Source organism: Mchenga conophoros, linkage group LG11, assembly GCF_057382185.1.
Source record: "Mchenga conophoros isolate Kocher_MC1m ecotype Shallow Benthic linkage group LG11, M_conophoros_male_GT1.1, whole genome shotgun sequence".
Taxonomy (NCBI): Eukaryota; Metazoa; Chordata; class Actinopteri; order Cichliformes; family Cichlidae; genus Mchenga; species Mchenga conophoros.
In genome coordinates this window covers 33,085,494-33,108,108 of record NC_140536.1, presented here as the reverse complement: position 1 = coordinate 33,108,108, position 22,615 = coordinate 33,085,494, and the positions used below count along the sequence as shown (strand labels likewise).

General features: G+C 41.2%; 1 protein-coding gene and 1 pseudogene across 1 annotated transcript; both read right to left on the bottom strand.

Moving 5' to 3' along the window:
• Positions 1-6,196: 6,196 nt before the first annotated feature.
• LOC146564651 (uncharacterized) lies at positions 6,197-8,631 on the bottom strand. Its single transcript, XM_085290411.1, has 4 exons — positions 7,898-8,631; positions 7,217-7,414; positions 6,833-7,043; positions 6,197-6,595 (listed from the first exon to the last, which is right to left on the bottom strand). The coding sequence occupies exons 1-4, from the start codon at positions 8,628-8,630 to the stop codon at positions 6,334-6,336; spliced, it is 1,404 nt and encodes a 467-aa protein (XP_085146537.1). The 5' UTR covers position 8,631; the 3' UTR covers positions 6,197-6,333.
• Positions 8,632-21,071: 12,440 nt separating this feature from the next.
• On the bottom strand, positions 21,072-22,193 carry LOC146564650 (uncharacterized; annotated as a pseudogene).
• Positions 22,194-22,615: the final 422 nt, after the last annotated feature.

Genomic DNA, 22,615 nt, shown 5'->3' with positions numbered 1-22,615 from the left:
GTGAAAGGAACAGGAGAACCACCGCCCGGGATGGCAGCATGCTATGCAGCATCGGCAGAGGAGCAATGACAGGAGGTGGAACATGACGCTTTGTTCCCACAACACCGGAGAAAGCTGCGAGGACGGGAGAACCCACCCGACAGGTTGGGATCGGGCTGGCACGCGCAGGACATCACAGGTGAGCTCACCGGTAATTTAGTTAGATCCTATAATGAATTGGGTCAGAGGGAAAGCCCAGTGCAGACTGGTCTGGGAACGCGCAAGGTGGGGCTGGGAGGGACGGGACAAATTGAAGTACTGGTGAGGCCAGACAAGCCTGTGGTGAAACGGTTTAGGAGTCGGAGAGCCGATGTGCCACCTGCTAGAATAAACCATGCACCCGATATTAACACCAGACAGTGCGCAAAAGACACCTTCAACCTAATTCAAGCTGTACATCATAAAAATGTGGTAAAGGAAGCATTGGAAACGGACATTTACCCACAGGCCATGGTAAAGCAGGCCACCAGACTTTCTGATTTTATTAAACCAGCAGCACCGAATGATAAGGTTAAAGCGCAACTAGCGGATAACACAGACTCCTGGACGAAGAACAACATGAACATTCTGTATGCAAATTATGAAGTTGTGATACAGTCTTTGAAATATGTGAAAATGAACAAGGTGTCACTCGATATTGCAAAAGGGTGTGCAGGGAAGAGATATGGGGCCCGGTTGAAGGCCTCCACTTTTACAATTGTGGAATCACTTTTGGTTTTGAGAGACGACGAGCGTGGGAAACAGTTGGAGGGCGGGCATCCACAGGCAGAAAATGGAGAGGGAGGAGAGGGGATAGCGGTTGAAGCACTAGGAATAGATTTAAATGATGAGGAGCAATTTCCAGCATTGCCGACTCAGGCACCCATAAAATTGAATTTTGCTAAAAAACAAAACAAAACCCACACGCTTTCTCTAGGCGAACAGAGAACGCTAATGGAGTAGATACAAGAAGTAAAGAAATATGGGGAGGGGAATGCCCGCACCTCGCTTGGGGAGGGTGGGGAGTTCAGTTTTAAGGCGAAGTTGAAGGCTAAGGAGGGTGGGAGGAGGACAGTGGGGAGGGAGGGTCTGATTCATCCCAATAAGATGGTTTGCTCTAATGTGGCTGTAGATTTGAATACAGGGATTGAGGAGTTACCTGCATCTCCCTCTGCTTCCTTTTTGGCACACTCAGGGGCAGGGGTGGATTTCGCCCGGTCACCGGCGCCTCCTATATTGACGACGCCTCATTCAGCCCCTCCGCGCTCCCGGCGTCCACCTAGCGAGCTTTACCGGCCTGCAGCTAACCAGCTCCGAATTTAAAAAAAAAGAAAATATATATATATATATATATTTTAATTAATAATAGGAGGTGGGGGAAATGACGATAGAACAACGGGAAAAAGCGGTAAAGAGGAGTAGAGTCTCGCTTGCCCGCTCTGATCCCCTCCATCCTAATTTTAACTGTAACCTGGACCTGAATGAACATAACAGCGGTGATAATAGTACCGCTAGTGTCAGGAGCTGATCAAGCTGCAAAATCTGGAGCAAAAGCTTGAGCCAATAAAGAGTCTCTTGCTGGACATTGACTTTAGGTATGCTCAGTTCTACGAGCCGTAGGGTCGGACGTGCGATGATCAAAGGCCTAGGCAGTTTTATTTGTTACCAAAAATACATAAACAACCAGACACTTGGATGGTCCCTTATGAGATTCCACCTGGGAGACCGATTGTTTCTGACTGCAGTAGCTCCACCTACAACATATCGCAATACAGACCTCTTTTTGGGACCTCTCTCCAACTGGCACCCCAGTTATCTTAAGGACACTTATCACTTTTTGCAGACGATACGTCCCATGGTCGTGCCTGAACAAGCCTTTCTATTCACTATAGACATTGATAGTTTACATACTAATATCAATACACAGATGGGTCTAGCGGCAGTAAAAAACATCTTTCTGAGATACCCGGACGCTAAGCGCCCAGATACGGAGATTCTCCAACTGCTGAAACTCTGTCTTACCAATAACGATTTTCAATTTGACAATAATTATTACTTACAGGTTGAGGGCACGGCCATGGGGCAGAGATATGCACCGTCATATGCTACTATTTATATGAGCGAGTGGGAGAGGGAAGCGTTGGCCAAATGCGCACTGCAACCCATATTCTATCTCCGGGTTTTGGATGATATTATAGGCGCGTGGGCCCATGGAGAGGAGAGTTTTAAAGTGTTTGTGCAGGTCTTGAATACACACCATCATTCAAACATGAGACAAATCATTCACAAATTAATTTCCTAGACAGTGTTTTTTGAAACAGTGAATGGTCAGAAAAGAATGAGAACGAAGGTGTATTTCAAACCCACGGATACGCACGTACTCATGCATCGTACCAGTTACCACCCGCCTCATACATTTCGTGGCATAATTAAAATCCCAAATCCTCAGATTTCACCAGATTTATTGAAAAGAAACAGACTTGCATGAGGTGATAACAGTACTATTTAGGAGCCTGAGGAGGCGGGGTTACTTGCGCTCCTTTTTAAGGAGAGTACGCAGGGAGACATTAGCTTCTCTCCTCCCTTCTCCCACTCGCCTTTCCCAAACTAAAGGTATGAGTCGATCGAACGTGGGGACAGGGCAGCGGCTGTTTGAGACTGAGACCCGACCTCCTACAGAATTAGGGGCAGAGGATATGGTGGAAGAGAAGTTACTCCTCCCTTTTGTCTGTACCTTCCATCGGGATTACACCGTTTTTAAGTGGCATACAAGAGCATTTTAGAGTAATGCAACCGGGCTGGGAGGTACCCAGTCAGGCGCGGGTAATTAGAGCTCCCAGGAAGAATCCCAGTCTTGGGGACATTTTGGTGAGGGCGAAACTAGAAGGTAGGGTTAGAACACCTCCAGAAAAGTTGTTGTGCCATTTGGCACATAGATACATGGTGTCTAACCATGTATCTTGTTCATTTGTACGGATCACGTACGGACATCATGATTGCTGTACCGGACTTTATTTTTTTTTGCAAGCCAGCCTGAAGAAGGTTCATTGTAACCGAAACGTCGCGTTTTGGCTTGCAAGTATATTTGACTTTTGTAATTTTGAGTTACGCTAAAATAAAGCACTCAGTTATCTACTCAGTCGCAGTTTGTCTCATCCATTAGAAGAGAACGGCTTGACGCTGCTTGTTTTGAATTTTAGCAGCAACGCAGCTAAACAAAGTTTAGAGGCATTGTTCCAATCATGTCCACATGGGAGACAGAGGACAACTGGACCGTGTTTCGCCGGAGAAGAGGCCGGAATGAGGATCGCTACTGGTCGGCCGATATGAGTAGACAAAGGACGGCCCGACACACCAGCTACCCCAGCCGCAACAGCCCGAGGACCTACGTGTCAGTTGTTAGAGGACGGGGACAAAACAATGATTATCGCCCTTTCCAAACACGGGACCGAAATTCGAGAAGGGAACGGCCGGCTGTGAATCACTTTGTGACCCGACACCGGGGAGGGAACTTTCAGCAGAGACCAACCCAAGATAATCGCTATTTAAAACCCACTCGTTCGGAGCGAGCTGGGCCGCCTGAAGATAGAATACAATCAGACGACCCAGATTTTTCTGCCAAGGTCCGTATAATTCACAGACTCATTAAAGCGATCCATCATCTTAAGAATGTATCAAATGACATTTATCCTCCGTCTTTGAATAAGTTACAAATAGAAATCCCTGATGAAGCCTTCTTGTTTTCTATTGATATTGACAGTCTGTACACAAACATTGACATCCAGGAAGGACTTAACTCAGACGAATTTTCCAAAAATATCTGGACAAAAAAAGAGACCGGACAAAGAATTAATACAATTGTTAGAAATCAACCTTACAAGAAATGATTTCGAATTCAACGGGGATTTCTATTTACAGGTAAAGGGTACAGCCATGGGTAAAAAATTCGCTCCAGCTTACGCCAATATTTTCATGGCTGAATGGGAGTCTGAAGCCTTAAGCAAGTGTGTTAAAAAGCCACTATATTATTACAGGTTCCTGGATGACATTTGGGGAATATGGCATCACTCTGAGCAAGATTTTGAAGGGTTCCTGAATACCCTAAATGGCCATAATGCCTCAATAAAGCTTAAATCCACATTTCATAAAACCAAGATTGATTTTCTGGACACGACAACATTCAAGGGCCCAAATTTTCTAACTGACCACAGATTGGATGTAAAAGTGTTCTTTAAACCCACGGATACACATGCCCTACTGTTTAAAACCAGTTTTCACCCAAAACATACATTTGCTGGGCTTATTAAATCACAATTACTCCGTTTTCACAGAATCTGCACGCAGCAATGTGATTTTAAACAGGCCACCAGAATCCTATTTGCGGCACTCGCCACTAGAGGGTATAGTCGCTCTTTCTTAAGAAAGTGCCTTAAATCATTTCTAATAACCAAACCAAACCAATTGATGTGTCCCCCCCCATGCTCTCAGTATGGGTGACATATTCCCCTGCGTTGTGCAAATTGGTTGGAACGATTAGGACCCATTTTCAAAATCTTCTTCAAAGAAACCAAATCTTGACTGACCACAGAATAATCGCAGCCTTTAGGAGGAACAGGAACCTGGGTGATTTTCTTATTAAGGCAAAGGTGCCACCGCTCTCTGAACCTAAGTCCAGAGACCAAGGAAAACAATTTTTTTCACCACCAGAAGTGGGTACAGAGTCTCTCTCTCCCTCTCTCTAATAAAAATAAGAAATATTGATATCAGATGGACTAGACAGTTTCCTCTGGCACTGATATTGCATGTACACTTTAGAGATTGTAAACAAATTGTGTTTTATAAAAACTAACAAAGAATTGTGTGGTTATGTTGATTACTAAACAAAAGCACAAAAGCACTCAGTGTCTTGTGGAGGCTAAATCCCCTCCACAATTTAATGCAGGAATCTGTCTGCCTTTCTTGTTTTAATATAGTGTTTTTAGTTAATTTATTAGAATTTATATTTTATTATATCTACCACTCTTCCCGTTAGCTCAGAAGCTGAATATTTTCACAATCATTTAATACAAGAACCAGTCAGTCATAAGGGATCGACTACAGTATATTCCAAAGAGGACCATCGAGGGAAGGAGAAGAGGAGCAGAGAAGTTGAACAGGAGTCTCAAAGAAGAAATCTGGATGATCCAGCGGCCCCTAGGACCGTGCAATAAAAACTTTAACGAAAGAGAACTAAATCAAACTGTGACAGGGAGAACATACTCTTTATCTCTGCCTGACCCCATCACACTCAATTAACTGATTTTAATTAGTAGGCCTTCTCTCCACATCATGTCATAGGCTTTTTCTATATCAAAAAAAAAAAAAAAAAAAAAAACTGCCACGACCCTCTTTATTTGTGCTTTCCTGACTTTGTGTTCCAAACACAACACCGGATCCCTTGAATTTCTCCCTCTTCTGAACCCACTTTGATTTATCATTTGCTCCATCATTTTACAGATACTCGATGTTAAAGCTATAGGTCTGTAATTTCCTTGGTTTGTCTCAACCTTCCCCTGTTGCCCGCCACTGCCTCTTTCCACCTTCTGAAGTGTTCAAGTGAGCTCTGGTCTTAAATCCCTGTAGACATTGATTACACACAGGTGTTGCCAATCCGAGTAGACAACACGCCTTCTTCCCAAGGTGGAAACACTGGTACAATGGAAAAAAACAGCACTCACCTGGAACATGACAGGGTTGTTGTGATTGGGTTTCTCTGTATTACTGTCTTTTTTTGCTGAAAAAAAAATTTTTTTGAACTGAACTGAATTTCCACAGCTAGACATGAGCGTGACACTGATAATATCCTTCTTAGAAGGGAGGCTTTCTATACAATCAGTTGAAGGTCTGTATTTGATTTGAAAGCTGTTAAATGAAATAATAAACTAAATTCACAGAAAAACAATAATACAGTTCTTTATGAAAACTAGTTTATTTGATCGAAAAAAACCAAACATAAACACTCAAACAATCATAAAGAACCAGAGAATTTCTCATCGTAATATTGTTGAACCAAACCTTTAAAAAACAAAACAAAACAGTAGATTATTTCATCACATCATTTTAACTATGTGTAAAGTTCTCTGCAGCAACAAAACTTCTTGCTCTGACCTTCATTTATTTTAAAGGTGGTGTTGCATGCATTGTGAGTCCTTGGGTTACTAACAGTTACAGAACTGAGGACCTGCTGCATCTACATGAAAGTCACATGAGGCACTGGAGGAAAACTGTATAATAATATAATTTTTGTTTGTATAGTTCACTTTGCACTGCTCAGGGTTAGAATCGTGTTTCCACTCTTTCCCAAATGCAGTCGCATTCTTGCAAAACGTCCCTTTCGGGCATTGTGGTCATGATGCTGAACCTGTTCCTGGAGATCTCCTGCAGCTCCTTGATCAGTCCCTCCACAGATGGACTGGGCCAAGTTTTGTTTTCGTCACTTATAAGAATGTATGTCTGTCTCTTGATCAGCTCCAGTCGCTCCAGGTGTCGCAGCTTGTTGAGGAACAGCAGGTCTCTTGTTGGTTCCTCACGGTGGAAGCTACAGAAGACAAGACAGGAAAAACCGTCAGCTCTAGTTGCATGTTGACACGATTTTTCTGTAGTGTTTCAGTTGTACTTAAGAAATCAAGACAGAGAAAAGCTTCATTTGCAGCAAAATGTAAATGACGACACTTTTTTCAAGTGAGATGATTTGATGCTGCAGGTCACACATAAACCATCAAATGGAACTTTTACTTTGTAATAGTAATAAAAAATAAAACTCTGCTGGGCATACCGTATCCTAAGAGTCTTGAGTTGAGGAAACAGTGTAGGAAGCCGTTTGCAGAGACTGTCAGCAAAGCGGTTCTGATCTATGTCCAGATGTTCAACTCGCTGGAGTTGAGATGCAATGGAGCTCATCTGGCATGCGCATATGGATGTTCGCAGTGTCAGACTGGTCACCTGGGATGGAAGGTCTTCCGTATAAGAGGCAAGAAAATTCCCTCCTATAAGGAAAGAAACGACAGGACAGAAGTTACAGAAAACAGTTTTGGCCTGGAGCTTCACACAGTTTCACTTAAAAAACAAACAAACAAAAGGATGCATGCAAGACAACAGATTTTTGCTTACTACACACACTTACACACAATACAAAGATTAAATGCATGTTTTGACTCACCAATGATTGAGAGTGATTCCAGCTGTTGCAGATGACTGAGCCAGGAATAGAGGTTGCACTGCAGACCATCCCAGGGGTACCTGTAGTGGACAGCAAGCGACTTGAGTGAAGTCAGACCCCTCAGCGCGTCCTCCGACAGGATGATTTCTGTGTAATTGACTAACTCCAAAGAGATCAGTTCTGGGCCGCCGTACTCTCCTACAGGATAAAAGAGGTGGTTAGCTAAACATTTAGTCTCTGTCAGTTAAGTTTAGCATAGTCACACAATACTGCACAACAGGCTGTGTGATCACAATACTAATCAGAATAATATGTATTTATGAATGTAATCAGAATAATAATTCCTAAGGAAATTATGTGGCTTAGACAGTTGGTCCAAGATAGTTTAGTCTATTACTGTTACTAATTAAATAATACAATATATTACAAGAAATAGCACTAATATATACAAATCGCTCAATTATAAACATCAAGAATATTACAGAGGTGAAATATATATAATAATGCAGCATGTGTGCAGCTCAACTGACTTCAATATGATGGGTTTTGTTCCAATATTAAGGCATAATGTCAAGAAAATATTGTATTTTCTTGATGAAAAGCTCTTGTCAAAGGTGTAAAAAGTGACTGTATTGGTTCTGATGCTTGCAAGTGTAAAATATAATCAGGAGACTGGCTTACCTGGGTTTTCTGGGTCCAGTGGGTAGAAGTAGTTGTTGGGCAGTGGCACTGGTGGCTCCCCTTTCATTCCCCAGGATAAGTGTTTGAGTTTCTTCAGTCTTAGCAGCAGGTTGTGGAAGATGCAGGAGGGCACTGGCCTCATCCTCTCAAGCCCTTCACTTTCCTGCTGGTGGAACAGCAAGTACTCCAGGTTGACCAAGTGTGACACGCTATTGATGAACGCCACAGTGTCGTCGCAGGACATCTGAATGTTGCAGACGCTGAGGTGAGTCAACCGCTCGGCTAGTTGCTGACTCTGACACTGCACCACGAACGGCCCAACCCAGGTGGCGTTTCGTACCCCAAGACTCGTCAGGTTGGGGAATTCACACAGGTTGTCTAAGTATTTCATCTTGTAATATCGCCGTTCCCTCACACAGACAATGGTGTTGAGCGATGGGAGGGACTTGCTGAGGATTTTCCAATCTTTGGGTCGTAAATGTCGCACTGTGGCACGGCTGACCCCACGGCACTGCACGGTGTCCCAGAATCCAGATGTGTAGCGGGGAAAGTTGGAGAGTCCTGCTGTATAATCCTTCCACAGGGACGGGTGGTCGATGAGATCTCTGAAGTGTCTGCAGCAGAGGCGGGCTGTGTGCTTTTCCTCAGTGTTCAAGTAGCCGAACACCAAAACCCAAACTTCAGGTGGCAGATATGGTAGCTCCTGGACCTTCATGTTGACTGTTTGAGCCATTGCACTTCAATTCCTTACACAAATTCAACCAATGCAGAGGCAGCAGACCTACAATTAATAGTCCTTTGTCCCTGAGTAATCACACTGATTCGCTGAAATGTAGGAGCACCTGGAAAGGGAACAACAACAGTTTACAACTCAGGCTAAACAAAAAATGACCAAGACCTCACTTAAGCTCTTTTTTTTTTTATGTAAAAGGTGTTTATTTTTGCCCCAAACTATTCAGGCAAGCCTCACACCTCCATCAAGACTGTAATATGAAATAACTATCCCAACGTCCTTGTGGGTTGCCATGTGAATTTAAAGAAGCTTGTTGAGGTGAAATTTGCTTGTGCCTGTGAGTCACTGAAAACAAGGCTTCCTTGTATTCATCTCCAAACAAATAAATTAATCTCTGACTCAGTCTGGCTTCATGAAACGTGGATATAAAAAGTCATATTATTATTACAATCCTAGATTATTTTCACAAAGCATTTCATGCACACGTTAATTCCCTACAGCCAGCCAAAAAGAAACAAATGAAGGATAATCTGAGATGTGTTTTAACAGAAAAACCACTTTCACTCCCAAAATTACTTAAAACAGGTTAATAAAGATCTATCCATACTTTAAATGCTTAACTTGACGAAAACAGCATTGCAGTACATCTAACCAGCAGAGATGCTACAACAGGTAAACTTGAACTACACAGCAATTATAGTTTGTGGCAGAGAATAATCCTTACCTTGCAGGAGTTTCTGAAAAGTGATGAAGAAGCTCTTCCAGCCTGCACACACACTGGGCCAAAGCAGAGTGACCATCCCTGGTCTGTGACCCTTAAAAAGCTTGCTGGTACTTAATTAACATATGACTTTGTCAATAAAATAATCCCTGTATATCCTCCTATTTGTCTGCTGTTGACATCAGTCAAGTGGGGTGTGTCAACGACTTCTTTTACACCTCAAAAACTCTCGATAGGTCAATCAAAGGTGCTTGAGCTCAGGTGGCAGAGCAGGTCAGCCACTAATCAGAAGGTCGGTTGTTCGATCCCAGGCTGCCTCCTGGCTGCATGCCAAATATCCTTGGGCAAGATACTAACCCCATGTTTTTGATACAGACCACTGGTGGTGGTCAGAGGGCCCGGTGGCGCCTGTGTCCAGCAGCCTCGCCTCTGTCAGTGCGCCTCAGGACAGCTGTGGCTACAATGTAGCTTGCTATCGCCAGTGTGTGAATGTGTGTGTGAATGGGTGAATGACTGAATGTAGTGTAAAGCGCTTTGGGGTCCTTAAGGACTAGAAAAGCGCTATACAAATGCAGGCCATTTACCATTTACTTGAGGCTGAAGCTCATCACTCCATTGTTGTGTTCCAGACTGCTTGATCACATCACTTACACCCACTAATTTCATGTCCCTTCTCTTTCTCATATGCATCTGAAAGCTCACCATGACATATTGCTGTTGCATGTGTTCATGCAGAATTCCTGTGTAAAACGTCTAAACTTGCACACTTAGAAAACAACACCAGTCACACTGCGCCACCCATTTTTGTCCCTTTTTCTTAGCTAAATGTAAATCAAAGTAAAGAATATTTTCAATGTTTCATTTAAAAGAGTTTATTTCAAGCTTGTAATAACTGAATGTTCTACAGCACCAAAGGTTTTGTAATCACATCAGAGTTACACAGATCTTATCTGCAGTCCATCACTGTATATCAGCTAACTCAGAGGCCAGCAAAAATCTGTTTTTAGCATGTTATTTTCAGCAGCCCAAAATCTGCATGGAGCCACATAAACGTGTGACTACTCTGTAGTAGGTTATTTTTTTTATGCACTTTAACTTTATCCATGATCACTTACAAAAACAGTCCAATTAAAGTAAGAACTGATCTAATCTTTAGATGATGATTAATTTCTTCCAAATCCTTTTGGAGCAGCTAGAGCGGGGGTGTTCAACTCCAGTCCTCGAGAGCTACACACCTGAATCAAATGCTACCTCGTTATCAAGCCTTTGCCAAACTTGATGGCACGCTGAAGCACATCTGATTCAGCTGTGTTGGAGTAGGGATGCGTCTAAAAGCTGCAGGACAGTAGCTCTCGGGGAATCTAGTTGAACATCCCCGCTCTAGCTGCTACAAATGGATTTGGAAGAAATTTATCATCATCATCATCTAAAGATTAGATCAGTTCTTACTTTGATTTGACTGTTTTTGATACAGTTAAAGTGCATAAACAAATAACCTACTACAGAGCTAGAGGATCGTTTCTACAGACTGAAGAATGGCAATAAAGATCTTCACGTTTCCTATCACAGTTAATACATGCATAAAATTTGTGCCAAATATTTTATGTAGAGTATGTCAGTAAATTTCAGCTGAGGGGACTCTGTGATCATTTTGTACAGGTCTGGAGGATTTTCATTCAACAGTGAATAAAAGTTCTAAATAGAAATACGATAACAAGCTTAATGCTCTCTAATTAATTTCCCCCATGAAACCATACAAAAGTATTACAAATAAGATAATAACAAAATAACAGTTTAACATTATAACACACATCTAACTGAAAACTGATTCTCCCCCGCAGAGCCAGTTAGAAAAAAGTAAATGACGGGAGAATGTGAGATGGTTTTAACAGAATAGCGATGGGATTTCCGGCTCTTTTTAGAGATCCGGCTCTTTCGGTTTGGCTCACTAAAAAGAGCCGGCTCTTTCGGCTCCGAACCGGCTCTTCAGGTTGTTTTGTTGCTTTAATTAATTTATTATTAACAATAATATAAAATTATGCACAAAAGGAATTACTAACGTAAAAACAAGTGGTTTTATTTATATATGTTTATATATAAATATATGCGGTGGCCCCTAGAGACAAAACACGTACAAACTCCAAAACACATTTCTAGCATGAACTGAACTTCCAAAGCAGAGCTACTAGATCACTTAAATTACACAATTGAAAGCATGTGTGTATTGTTTGTGTATTTATACACAGGCACTCATATATATATTCAAATAATTTAAAAAAAAGTTCATTTACCTGTTATTACCACACACCAAATCCGGTCGTTGGTACTTGCTGGCTTGTGTAGCCACAAGATAACAAAGGCTCAACACTGCGCCCAGCATCCTGGAGCACTTCTGTTGTCTTTTGTACGTGTTTTGAGTTTTTATATGCTTCTGAGTTTTTATGTGCTTCGGAGTTTGTACGTGTTTTTACGTGTTTTGGAGTTTTTACGTGTTTTGGAGTTTGTACGTGTTTTTACGTGTTTTAGAGTTTGTACATGCTTCAGAGTTCGTACGTGATTTGAAGTTTGTATGTGCTTTGTCTCTAGGGGCCACCGTAAATATACTTTTATTTATTCACTCCACATAAAATGTAATAAATAAATCATATAATACAAAAATCAACTATTCACATTTCAACTTTTAACTATTTAAATTTTCAGCTTTTTCCTTTCACAAATTTAAAGTGAAAAGAACACAAAACACTGCAAACCACAACACAATTAAATATAAATTATAATATGAAAACTAAAAGAACATGCATATTCTCTGTCATATGGACCTGCATGAATAAACTTTCTCAATCCTTTATCATCTGCAACTGAAAATAGTTGTGGATGATTACTATACCTTTCTAATGTTGTTGTCCCTGCCTCTCTTTCTCTCTCTCTGGCTCTGTTCCTGTGCTACTGAGTGTAACTACCGCCCCTCCCCCCTCTGCCCAGCGTAAAGCACAAGGCTCGCGTGCAGAGTGAAACGGAAAAAAAGTGCGAGAGAGAGGCTGAGAGAAAGAAAAAAAAAAAAACCCACGTGACGGCTCGCGATAAGGAGCCGGCTCTAGTCGTTCACGTCAAAGAACCGGCTCTAAGAGCCATTTCGTTCGCGAACGACCCATCACTATAACAGAAGTATCGACCACTTTCTCCCACCAAAACCACTGCAAACATCTTTTTAATGATGCACTAGCATAACAAAGAAACAGAGAAAGCAGGGACGAGAGGGCGTCGTACAACTGTGAATTAAACAAAACCTGCATAACCTTTATCTGCTGTTTGCAATCTACATGTATTCGTCTCAGGGCTGGCTGGGTCAACGAGTCTCAACAGCTCTCTGTAGCTAAAGACCTCAAAAGAGGGGTTAAAGTTCATGTCTGGTCTAAACCAGTCAGCCGTTTTCAGACATGCAAAAAAGCTACACACTGTTCTACACATTAAAGGACAGAAGTGCATGTGAGAGTGGGAAAAACTATGGGAAAACATAGGTGCCACTTAAAGGAAACTATTAAAGAAGCAGCACCAGAGTCAGAAAAAAATCAAATGTATTTAAGTGTTATTTAATAAAAATCACTTGTGGCTCAGAATCAGTATTTATGGGCAATTCTATCCTCTTAAGCGTGAATGATCGGTCTACTAGAAAATTAATCAGTTACCTGAAAAAATACCTGAAAACAAATTTTAGTTTAAATGAAACAAAATGGTTAAAATAATTGTAATATTATCTTTTATTATTAAAATCTTAATCACAGTCAGTTTGTTAAAATGTTTTTGGGGGCAACAAAAAATATATTCTATATGAAAAAATCTTACAGCATAAATTTAGCTTAATTCAAATCTCTACTGGCTCAATGCACCAAAATAGATTTGTCACATGAAGATGCCCAAAGACTTTGAAACACAAAGAATAAACTCGTGCATAATGTTGAATCAATCATTGATGATAAGTCATATCAACTTTTTAAAAGTGAATATGTAATGTTTGTAAAAACTTTGTTTTTTGTTGTTTTATCAAAGAAGTGATGAGCAGTTTGCATCAGCATAATCAAAAATCAACACTTTAACTCTAGTTTGGTCATTTTTATTCATTTTGTTTGAGTGCAGCTGAGCTCCGTCGGATCTATTTTAAGCTGAAGAAGTGAAGCTGGCCAAGAAGCGTAACAGTGAGGTAAGCTGTCCTCATATCACTGTGTTACTGTACATCAACATGAGAGTAGACACTGCTGATTTTTAGAATGTGAATCAGCTGTGAGACAAGCCAGGAGAGAAAAGCTGGTCATTATGTGGACTTACTCTCTGCAATGGACACATAAATACCAGAAAATGCAACTCTTCGATTTCCTTTCCAATTAGTTTTTCTAAAGACTCCTAAAAACTTTCATTCTTGTGTATTGTAAGAATTCCTAAGCAATGCAAATAAAGTATTTAGTGACGAAAGTAACTTGAAAAAATATACAAAATGCAAAGAGTTGATAAAAATAAAAACATGGGTAAACATGCACAAGGAGAACAGAGTGATAAATGATAAGGTGGAGACCATATGCACCAGTGATTGGACACATGAAAACAACCGTGAAAGGTGAAAACAATCGTTAACAACCTTTAACACCTTCAACAGCTCGACCCTCATTAGTGTCACCTGTAGTTGTCACACTAATGAGGGTGGAGCAGAAAAACCATAAAAGAGGGAAACAAAGGAAACAGACACACAGAGACTTCTTACATAAACAACAGAGTGTCACACTAACAGTTTTTTTTTTTTAGATTTAATTTCTGAACCTAACAGAATGTAATGCAATAACAGGCTTTGAGTTTTTTGTGATGTGTCTAAAATCAATGTTTTACATGCAAGTCTGCTTTAAGTTTAACATCCTGCAAGATTCCGCTGTTTTCTAACAGGTTATTTTCCCAGTGTCCAATCATTATATTACGTTACGTTAGGTTGGGCAAGTCAAGAACGGTGAGATAAAGACCAAATGAACCAATCTAAAGAAAATGTTGCACATACGTTGTCAGAGCAATTAATATCTTTATCAGGCTTGTCATAAAAATGCCTGGAGGTCAGAAACTATCCAGCACCCTGAACGGCTTTTTATCCTTTCTCGCTCTCTCTCTCTCTCCTTTTCATAAACAACAACAACAACTTGCTATTGAAATTTCACTTATCAGTGCTGGGGCATATTTATCCCTCTCCAATTTTCTTCCAATATATATTAGAAAATCAGTTCGGTTTAAATGCTCAGTTTGTTTTTCCACAAGTTAACAGGACTTCATGACCATGGTGAATAGGTCAGATAAATCTTCAAATTAAATAATAATAATAATAATAATAATAATAATAATAATAATAATAATAAAGTATTGTGCAGGGTTTTCACCAAGTAGGCCAATAACTACAAAGACCTAAAATAAATTCATGTTCTAAGTTAGATGTATTCAGGGCTGGACTGGGCCAAAAATCGGCCCGGGCATTTAGACTAGAGACCAGCCCACCAGGTACTATAGGAAAAACCATAAAGCCTTTGAATGAAAACAAACGCTGTTGTCACAGTGATGTACACTGTCTTGTTGGTATATATGTATCAATCTAATAAACTTAAACCTACACCATCCTAAACAGTACTAAACAGTACCCGAAAGTAGACTGCTTGGTCGAGTTAACCTCCTGAACTATCTACAACACAGGGTGAAAACCTGAAATTAAGACAGAGAAGACTAGAGGTGAGACGTGATCATTACTGATGACAGATTTAGATATATTTTCATAAACCATTCATTTGCCACATCAATAAACAGTATGGCAGGGCAAAATATTTTTTCTAACATGGCAACCTTTAAAAAGTGAAAGGAGACAGAAAGACAGGTGAGAAAGAATAAAACTTAATTGACTTTTTGATGGCATTTTACACACAGTACTGGTACAGTATCTAGAAAATGTGGGAAAATACTGGCATCATATACAGTACTTAGCTACTTCTGAAGAAAATATGATGGGACCCTAAAAAAAATTACTATGTACAGTAATGGATTTCTATACATTTTACATCAGATGAAAACGTTTGCTGTAAGATTCAGATAACTATTTGTTAAAAGCGAGACATGAGAATAAGAAAGAAAAGTATATCTTTGTGTTCCCCTCTCCCTGTTAATGCCCTACCTGCCCCCCTGGCAAAACTTTGCTAGATCTGCCCCTGCACAGTTACCAGCTGTCAGCTACTTAGAAAAGGATCCTGGTGTTATTTCTCTCTCAGAAACAGTTAATAACTTCCCTTCAACTCATTCATGTCACCTAAAAGGTAAACCTGTTTCTCCATCACCTGTTCAGCTCTGATGATTCAGTAAGGACATCTCCTGGGCCCTATTTCAGGAAGCCGGTTTAGTGCAAACTCTGAGTAAGTATACCCTGAGTTAACGAAAACTCTGGGTTTTCGGTTTCACAAAGCGAGTTTAGATTAATTCTGAGTGAGTTACTATGACGACACACTCCGTGAAGCTAACCTGCCCCCTAGCAGGTTTACTTCAACTAACCCTGACCTTCTCCGCCTCTTTGTCGGAAACCTGACTGTAGGAAGTGTCAGACATGGCCTGCCCCTTCCTTGAAGAGCCAGTAGATGTTGAAGCCCAAATTCTCCGCAGAGCTCTCTGCCGGGAGAGAGTGATTAGAGCGCGTTCGGACATTTTATCATTTCCTGATGATTTCCTGTGTGAACGTTACCGTTTTTCAGCACAATCTATAATTTATTTGAATAACATCCTCAGGCCTAATACTGCTCATGTGACACATCGCGGACATTCTCTCAGTTCTGTACATATTATTTGTATCGCACTTCGGTTTTTTGCAAACGGGAGCTTTCTGTATAATATTGGTGACGCTGAGCACGTTTCCAAGGCTGTTTCCGTCTGTCGGGCAGTCAGGAATGTTACAGTTGCACTGAAACGTCTCCTGTACTCGTTTGTGGTGTTCCCCGGTCATAGACCCACAAGATTCATCAAAGAGGGATGCCACAAAATTGCAAGTATCAGGATGAACGAAACTTAATTCATGATGTGGTGATATTTGAACTACTACTTAAATTTTACATTTATGTTCACGGTTCCCAGGCGTGATTGTCTGTATAGATGGCACTCACATTCCAATCATTGCTCCTTCAGTAAATGAAGGAGAATATGTGTTAAAGATATTCTATTTTAACAAGTACTCAGATGCAATGAAATATCACTCAGACACTTAGAGCAGTTTTAAACGTGCACGGGTGAGAGACTCAGGGAGAGACTCACACACCTCCTTGGTGCAGTCTGGCTTTATTTATACACATCATGAAGCATACAAAAAAGGAAATATCATCCTTATCTTGTCAAGAACGCAGGTGTGGTTTCTCAAAAACTTTGTGTTTTCTACAAGGTTGTTTCTTACTCGTGGGTGGCGGTTTCCTGCTAGTGTGAAGGCAAACAGTGACAATGTGAAGGCAAAAGAGTGATTATGTGAAAGCAAACAGTTTCCGTTATAAAGTAGGGAGCCAGCAATTAAAATATACAGCTGGTTGAGTACAGAAGAGAAATATAAACACTCTTAGTTGATTATTATATGAATAATAAAACCTTTAAAAACAAAAATACTCTGACACTATGTGAACAGGAAGTCTTTCCACAGCATTCATGTACAGGTACATAGTTCCCTGTAGCATTTCAAACTAACAAATCATTTCATTATAGTAATGGATGCTAATTTGTGTTCTCTGCACTGTGAAGATCATATGTGATGCTGCCAACATTATCACAAATGTGGAAGCCAACTGCTCAGCCTCTGTGAGTGGTGGTGGTGGAGGACCCCCACCTGTTTTTCGGGCCTCCGCTTTTTTTTCTGTTGGCTATAACGGGTCACATTTGAGCATACAGAGTAAGCAAATATGTACTTGTAATGTGCTCAGATAATTTCAATAAGTGCTTACAGAGGGGGAATTAATGTAGCCTCTAACTGCAATTGATTTACATCGGACAAACAGACCAAGCACTATGGCTCATAATACAATTACACCTTACCTGTTTGGACTATATTTTTATATTTCATTTTTACTTGCTGCCAGGAACGTTTGGGGCCTGTTGGGTTGCACCTGCGCTCACATCACATCACAAAATAAAATGTATAAAATACAAAACAAAATAAAATATAATAAAATAACGTGTTAAATGGGTGGAAATCCCTAGATCAATGTTTAAATTAACATTCACGCATTGACTCTGTCGGCTATGTTTTGCCATGCATGCTCCCTTTCTTTTGCAGCTGAGGCTTTTTTTTCCGCAAAATTTGCATGTTATCGGCATATGCTGCCATCAGAATTTCGGCCTCAAGCGCTGTAAAATACATTGACCGCGCCTTTTTTCCCTCCGTCTCCATGTATCCTTTATGTATCCTCGTGCGCGCGCTTAATTTGGGGTTAAAGCAACTCCGCGTTGATTGAACTAATTGTTATCAGCCTTTCTGAAACCGAATATTCCGAGTTGGACAGTTCGGGGTTACTCAACCCTGAGTATCGTTTTTCACTCTGAGTTTTCTCCGCTGATAAACAAACAAGAGAGAAAAGCCGATCAGCTGATCATTGCTCAGTTTCATGATTGAAGTAGAAACAGGAGGGAGGGGGAGAGAATGAGAGAAGAAGAGGCAGCTGTGCAGCAAAGACAGAATAACTCCAACTTTGTCTTTTTCATTGTAGCTGAAGTCCGGGACAAACTGCGTTCCTTTTCACCTCAATACAAAATGCGCAATATTTTCTCTGAATACGAGACAAGTCCCTTTTTTACCGGATGGTTGGAAACTCTAATAACTAACCTTACAAATAAAATAAGATAAAACAAGTTCAACATCAATAATATCATAGCACCCGCCCAGCAATATAGAAACTCCGTCATGCTCCGTCATTCGGAGGTGGGGTGCCCCCGGCCTCTCGGCCTGGGGCTCGGTCACTCAGGCACAGCTGGCTGCCGGCGGAGCCCATGGGCACGTCACTGCAACTCCCCCTGGCAATGGAAGTTGAACGAAAGCAACAGAATTTGAATGAAAACAATGGAAGTTTAAAACAAACAACAGAATTAGAATGAAAACAACATAATTAGAATGTACAGAACAGAGTTTGAATGAAAACAATGGAATTAGAATGAACTGAACAGAATTTGAATCAAAACAATGGAATTAGAATGAAAACAACGGAATTTGAATGAAAACAACTGAATTTGAACGAAAACAACAGAATTTGAATAAAAAGAGTAGAATTAGAATGAAAACAAAATCATTTGAATGAAAACAACGGAATTTCAATAAAAAGAATGGAATTAGAATGAAATGAAGAAAAAAAATTCGGAGGTGGGGTGCCCCCGGCCTCTCGGCCTGGGGCTCGGTCACTCAGGCACAGCTGGCTGCCGGCGGAGCCCATGGGCACGTCACTGCAACTCCCCCTGGCTTCTGCTCCGCGGCTGCTGAGTGAGCCCTCATCTGGGACTCTCCTCAGCTCTTTCTGGGACAGTGGCGCGGCTGCCCCTCTGTTAGTCTTCCTTGGTCTCTTGTGTTCTGGGGGCCTCTGGATGTCTGGAGTTTTGATCTCCTCCATACCTGCTTCATGCCCTGGAGGACGGGGCTGTGGCCCCCCCCCCCCTCTAGCAGATCATTACATGAAGGAACCTTTTAAAAAAACAAGCACGTCCATGCTCACAGGTGTACACACGGGTGATCACACCCACAAACTACACCCTTTTTGGCTCCTACCTCAAAGCACACTGTGTGCTGTTGATCTTATGTGCTGCACAATAATGTTTAATATTTAGTATTTACTGTCATATTCCCATATATCATTGTGATGTTGTTTATTCTATTACTCTTGTTCTCTTCTGCTTGTTTTCTTTTTTCTTTCTCAACAGGTGATCCAGGTGATCGATATATGCATTTTTCTTCTTTTTTGTTTTTCTCTGCCCGTTCTGTTGGTTTTTGTCTTTTGCCCTTCTCCCCCGTCCCTCTTCTCAGCTGTTTCTCTTTCCCTCTTTCTTTCTCCCCTTCTTTCCCCCAGTCAAGTCTGTCCTGTATTCAGTAAGTGAAAATAAAATAAACAATAAAAGGTAAATCAAATGGACCATTACGGCAAGGCTGGGATGGTCAATTTGGTAAAGTAAATCCGTTGGGCATCTTTCTTTGCCTTTAGACAACAATTCTGATGGCAAAAGAGCCAAACGGGACAGGCCAAAAAAAAAAAAGAAAGAAAAAAAGAATGAAATGAAAATAATTTGAATGAAAACAACGGAATTAGAATGAACAGAACAGAATATGAATGAAAACAATGGAAGTTGAACGAAAGCAACAGAATTTGAATGAAAACAATGGAAGTTTAAAACAAACAACAGAATTAGAATGAAAACAACATAATTAGAATGTACAGAACAGAGTTTGAATGAAAACAATGGAATTAGAATGAACTGAACAGAATTTGAATCAAAACAATGGAATTAGAATGAAAACAACGGAATTTGAATGAAAACAACTGAATTTGAACGAAAACAACAGAATTTGAATAAAAAGAGTAGAATTAGAATGAAAACAAAATCATTTGAATGAAAACAACGGAATTTCAATAAAAAGAATGGAATTAGAATAAAATGAAGGAAAAAAAAAGAGAGAGAAAAAAAAAAAAGAAACTCCGTCATGCTAGCTAGTACACAGTACGAGTTATTGTAACTGACTGTAAAAAGTCAGCATAATGAAAATAAACTCCACCTAAACTTGGTTTATATCTGACCCAGATAGACTGCAGGTCATAACTTCTTACCTGAAGTTCAGTTCACCGCCTCGGGTCTCTGCTCCTCCTGCCTTTCCGTCATCCACCTGCCAGCGTGTTACATCTGCTGGCCTCCACCACTTGCTAATGTTACTGAATCTCTGGATTCAGTAACATTAGCAAGCAATTGAGTTATTTTTACACACCTCCCAGCATCTGGCCAATCCACCACCTTTCAGTGTTTATGAAGTACACTTCATGGCACTCCTGCTTGCATATCTCTGACATCTTAGTGGTGCAGCAGCCGTCGATAGAGCCAGCCCTGCAAACCTGTGGATGGACGTTGCAGTGGACAGTGGGAGGATGCATCCTTAAGCTCTCTTTGCAGACCACCCTATGTGATTCTCCACTTGCCGACTAGATGAGACAAACCGCAGGACACAGTTGCAGCACCCCATCCATGTCTGATCTATCTTCAGCAGATCCAGCAACACTGCCAGGGACTTCCTGGCATGTATTGGAGTTGTGACAGAAATGGTCCGGGAACAGGATACTCAGGTTAATCTCGTGTGGACACATGTACATAGCTGCAAACATTGTAGTCTTCAAATGCTGCTTATGCATTTGCACATTTGTTTTTGTTGTTGTTGTTGTTGTTTTTGTTGTTGCTGATATGTACTCTCTTTATTTGTAATTATGACTTGGCATCATGTCAATACCTGTTGATTAAATGGATTCAGTGACTATTACTGTTTGATTCCATTTATTGCGAAAATAAGACTTGTAACGTCCAACACAAAGGGCACAATGTCACCAAATGATTTAAAGGAAAATGTCTGCAATGCAGGAAATAGAAGGTGTCTGGTGCCTGGAAAATCATCTCAACACACAAATGTCACAGAACTGTCAAAGAAAATTAGAGGGGCGCAGCAGTCATTTTGGTATCAGACGTTCCAGGATTGAAAAAAGTCTGTCCCTTCGCTCCTTGCTCTCCTGCGCCCTTCTCTCCTCTGCCTCCCTTTGTTGCTGCATGTCCTCCCTGATGAGGTAGAGCAGCTCGTCATCCCGATCCCATTTCCTCTTCCTTGCTGTTGTCCGTGGCTGACTGTCTCCCTCATCAGTGTCAGATTCTGCTACGTTCTGGTCACCCACTGCTGAACTTGGCCCTGGAGTGTCCTCAGGGAGAGTGGACAGTAGGAAAGGGGGCCTGATGGACGGCCTCTATCCTATTACTTCGTCCATGAGCGCATACCAGGGCCAAGTGGCAGCAGTGGGCTTCCCACTTACACCCTCGCCTGACCCTGGATACTTGCAGTCCTAAAGGCAGGGGAAATAAAAACACGACAGTTAACACATGATAACACCACAACACTTCTTAGCAGGTGTACATTTACTAACTTGTGTCCTCGTGACTTATCTGCTTGAGAAGAACATACTTTGTATTTTGTCTTGAGGTTATCCCACTTTTTCCTTGCCTGCAAGGGGGTGACTGTCCCCTGCAAGCCCATCTTCTCCAGTATAGTCCTGATCACACCTGAAAAATAAGAGCAGACAGAAACCTTTGCAACTATGTTGATCCCCACATCCGAATGTTTGCACATCAGCACGCCAGAGTGATACCGAATGGACATCACAGGTTCTGTGCAGCATGAGGGTTCATGAAACTACACTCATATATGGGTGTGAATTGATTTGTTCTTGTACCTCCATGCAACAGTGGCAGTATTCTTCACCCCAGTGAAGAGGTGGTCGCAATCTGATGAGGAGAGTTGTTTGCTCTTTGTTCCCTGCAACGTATCACAGACCGATTAATTAGCAAGATATAACGTAGCTGTATGTGAGTGGCAATGCATGACAAACTGCTGGGGCCACCATACCTAGTTCACGTGTAATCTATCACGGGGATTCTATGGATTATAAGCTAAACACAGGCATATGCCCAGAGACTACCAACAGAACCGCTATGGGGTTTTCACTTTTGTAACACCAGATTTTCAAGTACTTACATTTGAATGCGGATTCCTCTCCCACTGTCACGCCCGGTTCGCCCGCCATTGTTCCGATCCAAAATCCTTCTACTGGTTCGGAATTTATGCGGCAGGTGGCCCGCAATGACTCCTGGGATATAGTAGGAAATGAAGGATACATCGGACCCATCCTTAGAATTCAGGGCAAAGTAGGACGCATTAATCTCTAAAATTAGAAATATCCTGTCTCAGAGTGACGCTGAAAAACTAGTTCATGCATTTATTACTTCCAGGCTGGACTACTGTAATTCATTATTATCAGGATGTCCAAAAAACTCACTGAAAAGCCTTCAGCTAATCCAAAATGCTGCAGCAAGAGTCCTGACAGGGACTAGAAAGAGAGAGCATATTTCTCCTGTTTTGGCTTCCCTTCATTGGCTTCCTGTTAAATCCAGAATTGAATTCAAAATCCTGCTCCTCACATACAAGGTCTTAAATAATCAGGCCCCA